Below are 5559 nucleotides of genomic sequence, written 5' to 3' on the forward strand. Positions count from 1 at the left end.
GGGCGGGTATGTCGGGGCGGTATAATGAAGCCGGGGGGGGGGGCGGTATGTCAGGCTCGGGGGGGCGGTATAATGAGGGGGGGCGGTTATAATGAGGGGGGCGGTATAATGAGGGGGGGCGGTATGTCGGGGGCGGTATGTCAGGCCGGGGGGGGCGGTATGTCAGGCCGGGGGGGGCGGTATGTCAGGCCGGGGGGGCGGTATGTCAGGCCGGGGGGGCGGTGTGTCAGGCCGGGGGGGCGGTGTGTGATGGAGTCTCGGCCCCCGGGGTGGGTACAGGAAGCGGTTCAGGTTTCCAAGTGTCACCAGAGGAGAATCTGATCCAGGGAGAGAGCGAGTATCCTCCATTATACTGAGTGCCCACTCCCCCATTGCTGCCCCTGAGCTGAGTGCCCACTCCCCCCACTGCTGCCCCTGGACTGAGTGCCCACTCCCCCACTGCTGCCCCTGAGCTGAGTGCCCACTCCCCCACTGCTGCCCCTGAGCTGAGTGCCCACTCCCCCCACTGCTGCCCCTGAGCTGAGTGCCCACTCCCCCCCTGCTGCCCCTGGACTGAGTGCCCACTGCTGCCCCTGGACTGAGTGCCCACTGCTGCCCCTGGACTGAGTGCCCACTGCTGCCCCTGGACTGAGTGCCCACTGCTGCCCCTGGACTGAGTGCCCACTGCTGCCCCTGGACTGAGTGCCCACTGCTGCCCCTGGACTGAGTGCCCACTGCTGCCCCTGGACTGAGTGCCCACTGCTGCCCCTGGACTGAGTGCCCACTGCTGCCCCTGGACTGAATGCCCACTGCTGCCCCTGAGCTGAGTGCCCACTCCCCCCCACTGCTGCCCCTGGACTGAATGCCCACTCTGCCACTGCTGCCCCTGAACTGAGTGCCCACTCCCCCACTGCTGCCCCTGAACTGAGTGCCCACTCCCCCACTGCTGCCCCTGAACTGAGTGCCCACTCCCCCACAGCTGCCCCTTAACTGAGTGCCCACTCCCCCACAGCTGCCCCTTAACTGAGTGCCCACTCCCCCATTAGTACTATTCAGTCCATATTCAGCTCCTGGGTCTCTGCTTGGATCCTGGTATAGGATCTGCTTCCTGTGAGTAATCATGGAGTGTGAGCAGGGTCCATCACACCCACAGTTTACTTTAGGTACCACCTCTTCTGGGTGATGGATCAGCTTTTATTGAGTGATAACCATCTGTGCTCCAGGGATTGTCCTTCACCCCCATAGAAGAGTCAGTGTACCCCAGTTCTGGACTGGCACATGCTCGCCCTGTGTCGAGGGATGGTTTGCCCAGGGGCGCTGTGTTCAGGCACCGAGAGGTTTTACTGGGAATCAGGATGTTAACCCTGGAAACATGAGGATTTGTTTTGGATTCCCTGCGGCTCCTGTACTTGGGAATGTGGTATCATGCATCGGACATAACACGGATTAACTACTAGCTCTGTGGGTAAACATTGGCACACATCGCCCTGTATTGCTTGACATTCTGACACTTCTGGTGCCATGCAGATGCCCACAGTATCACCCACATATCTTCCAGGCTGCACTCTCGTGGGTTTCATGCCCGTTCACCCGCAGCGGGTCCTGCATTACCCTTGATATTGTATTTTTGTGATCCTTTCCTATTGTGCACTGTGTGTGTACCCCAGGGCTCCCGTTGCTGGCAATGGCGGACCACCTGGAGCTTCTGTCGGAGATGCCAGCGGTGAGCCGGATGACCACGCAGGAGAGGTTAAAGCACGCTCAGAAACGGCGGGCACAGCAGCTGAAGAAATGGGCACAGTTTGAAAAGGACTGGCAAAACAAGAAATCAAAAGGGGGGCAGAAAAATCAGGGAAGCAAAGCGGAACGACGCATAATGTTTCCCCAAAACGTCACCCTCCTGGAGGCAGCAGCACGTAATGACATGGAGGAAGGTAAGAATGTTTTATATACCCAGTTACTGGGGGTGACGATAACTGCATTTACCATGTGAGTGCCAGTCAGAGGACTATGCCAAGCACTGTACATTTTATTATCCTACCTGGTGTAAGAATTCAGCCCCGCTGATGGAGTGAGGGACTGGAACGCTGTCTGTGCAGCCGGTAGATTGTAAGCTCTTTGGAACCAGAGCACTGGTTCTTGACTTAGGACTGTACAACATACCACACTGCAAAATAATACCGGAAAGATTATCCACTAAAGTGACAAATGTCTGGAATTTCACAGTGTAGGCTAAAATACCCGAATTAAAGATTATTGTTTACTAAAGAGAGGATTGTCAGGAATTCAAAGAGATTTGTCAAAATATCCAAAGTAGAATTCTCCCAGTCAGTTACGCTTTCCGTTTGGCTATTTTAACCTTAAATCCCCAACAATTCTCCCGTTGGATAATAACCCTGTGAATTAGTATCCTGAAGACTAGGGCCTGCTTCATGTCATTCCTGGTCCACATTTATTTGTTGTGTTTTCTTTTTTTTAATACCCCGTTGTACAGCGCTTTGGAGTATGTTGCCGCAATGTTCCATTTGGGAAAATCCCACCAGAATCCAGCTTATGGTTTTTCTCTGTTTGCGCTTTGCCCCAAATTGTCACCGTTTTGCCCTAATGAAGGGAGGCTCTAAAAGTGGGCATGAGGTCCGGTAAAACAGTGGGTGAGATTTATCTATGGGGTGAAAGTAAAGCCGTCAGCTATATCATGTCCCTTCTGGTTTCTATGGCAATTGCACATCTTAATAAATTAAGCTGATGCCACCTCTCCTGGTTGTCTGCTCCACTATTACCAGTCTTTGAGTCAAACACTGTCGTAAGTTTCCCCACCAGCAAGGAAGCAGTTCATGTGTGCACTCCCCTCGACCATGCGGACCCCTAAGGATTGCACACACCCTGACCTTGTTGATATTAGAGGAATCTGAGTGCAAGTTACTAAATGGTTCCAGTTGGGCAATTTTTTCCCTTTAATAAATAATCCGGTTAGTCTCCGTAACACCATCCATGCACTAACAGAGTTACGTTTCCTAATTCCACGAAAGACTCCGGATTACCTTCTTCGTTCATGTTAGTCACCGTTGGCTATAGAATCCGGTGGAACGAAATTGCTGGTCACCTTTTGCATTCTGATGATGTTTTATTTGCCAGATAGCCGTTACTGTGTGCCCACGCCAGCTTAATGAGTCTTTACTCTGTGCCAATGCCAATTTAATGTACCATCGCAGAACTGGGCAATAGGACCAGCTCCGCAATTAGCGGCCAGGTCCCTTGTCTTCTAATTAACGTAATAATCAGGAAAAGTTTAGCATTGTGACTATTCACCAATGGAAAGTAATAATTAAGAAACCATCAGCTGGTACCGTCTGGCAATCTATTCCCCTCCCCTTACACAATGGGCAGAGGGTGATGGCTTGATAATACTAGTGATGACTCCTAACACCCCCATTAGGCAAATAGAGACTTCCTGGACTGTGAGAGGGGGTGTGTAAAGGTTTGTCCAGGACCCCCTACTGATTAGGGCTTACGTCTCTTCCCTCCCCCAAGTGTGAGGACAGAGTAATGTAGTATTCCTGGACCCTGCTTACTTCCTTAACCTGGGAGGTATCTGAATGGATAGTTGGTCACCAACCACCCCCCCAGCTCAATACCAGAAGGATACTCTGTAGCCCAGCAGTACCATGCATGTTAACCTATAGTAACAGTAATTCCCTGGCCGATGGGGGCCATGGAACTAGCCATACAACGTTTACCCCAAAAATTCAAATGACGAGAATTCCTTGTTTTGTGAAACACTGGCCTTTATTCGTCAATCGCTGCACTGTGATTGTGGGTTTGGGTTTTCATTGGGTCTAGTTATTTTACCCTTCCTGATACCAGTTCATGTACCCAGTCGGTATACGTGTTACCGAGCTGATTGGACCCGGATTGCGGAGGTTTGTTTTTTATCTGTAAATGCAGTGAATTTCTGCTAATTCCTTGTGTTTGTGAATGGCTCCCTGAATTTCCAATTACCTGCAGCTTATGGCATTGCCACCTGACGGCAAATCCCTTGCTGGCATTTTATTGTTGATGGTGATAATCTGGTTAGAATCCGTGCGATTCTGGATGGAGGGGATTAACGTAACGCAGTATAAACGCCTCTCTGTATTGTATAAACTGACCGCCCCGGGGAGCGATGACTTGTCTAATTGCCGAATCCCAGAGCATGCACTATTGCTGCATTTTCTTCTCTTTTCTCTTCTCACACTCACTCCGTCATCTCTGAGCATCAGTTAATTTTTTCCCTGTTGCTCTTAAGAAAATTCACAAAGGTTTTCATATTTTTGTAACTGTTTACACAAAACTAATTTTGATCTGTGGGTATCACCCCCTACCAGTCCAAACAAGGGGGCACATTGGTTCTGTCCCTGTAAGGTCGTGGGCTGTGTGTTTGCTGTGAGTACGTTGGTCGCAGGCTGTGTGTTTGCTGTGAGTACGTTTGTCGCGGGCTGTGTGTTTGCTGTGAGTACGTTTGTCGCGGGCTGTGTGTTTGCTGTGAGTACGTTTGTCGCGGGCTGTGTGTTTGCTGTGAGTACGTTTGTCGTGGGCTGTGTGTTTGCTGTGAGTACGTTTGTCGCGGGCTGTGTGTTTGCTGTGAGTTCGTTTGTCGCAGGCTGTGTGTTTGCTGTGAGTACATTTGTCGCGGGCTGTGTGTTTGCTGTGAGTACGTTTGTCGCGGGCTGTGTGTTTGCTGTGAGTACGTTTGACGTGGGCTGTGTGTTTGCTGTGAGTACGTTTGTCGCGGGCTGTGTGTTTGCTGTGAGTACGTTTGTCGTGGGCTGTGTGTTTGCTGTGAGTACGTTTGTCGCGGGCTGTGTGTTTGCTGTGAGTACGTTTGTCGCGGGCTGTGTGTTTGCTGTGAGTACGTTTGTCGTGGGCTGTGTGTTTGCTGTGAGTACGTTTGTCGCGGGCTGTGTGTATGCTGTGAGTACGTTTGTCGCGGGCTGTGAGTATGTTTGTCGCGGGCTGTGTGTTTGCTGTGAGTACGTTTGTCGCGGGCTGTGTGTTTGCTGTGAGTACGTTTGTCGCGGGCTGTGTGTATGCTGTGAGTACGTTTGTCGCGGGCTGTGTGTATGCTGTGAGTACGTTTGTCGCGGGCTGTGTGTTTGCTGTGAGTACGTTTGTCGCGGGCTGTGTGTTTGCTGTGAGTACGTTTGTCGCGGGCTGTGTGTTTGCTGTGAGTACGTTTGTCGCGGGCTGTGTGTTTGCTGTGAGTACGTTTGTCGCCGGCTGTGTGTTTGCTGTGAGTACGTTTGTCGCGGGCTGTGTGTTTGCTGTGAGTAGTTGGGTCATTTGCTGTGATTATTAATCGACCAATATTACATTTCCAAAGCCAATGCCGATATACATTATCTGTCAGCTTACGGGCCTCTTGCTGATAAGCAGAACCGATCTTAAGAAAATGTAAACTTTTGAAAAAGCAACACAATTTTTGCACAAATCTGGCATTAACTAAAAATGCTGTCAGCTATCACTCTCAGGCAGCCAGCTCAGTAGATTCTGCTTAGCTTGGCATGTGGCGCCTCGTTAGCTGGCGGCTGGGGTTTCCAGTTT

At 51.0% G+C, this 5559-nt stretch overlaps 1 protein-coding gene across 1 annotated transcript in view; it reads left to right on the forward strand.

The window, feature by feature from the left end:
• The first annotated feature begins 758 nt into the window (after window positions 1-758).
• Window positions 759-5559, forward strand: part of PPP1R16A (protein phosphatase 1 regulatory subunit 16A) — a 91734-nt gene continuing 86933 nt past the window's right edge. The window contains exon 1 of the mRNA XM_063450932.1: window positions 759-1913. Within this exon, the coding sequence (XP_063307002.1) occupies window positions 1664-1913 (250 nt within the window). The 5' untranslated portion in view covers window positions 759-1663. The remainder of the gene's footprint in view (window positions 1914-5559) is intronic.

Source organism: Pelobates fuscus, chromosome 4, assembly GCF_036172605.1.
Source record: "Pelobates fuscus isolate aPelFus1 chromosome 4, aPelFus1.pri, whole genome shotgun sequence".
Lineage (NCBI taxonomy): Eukaryota > Metazoa > Chordata > Amphibia > Anura > Pelobatidae > Pelobates > Pelobates fuscus.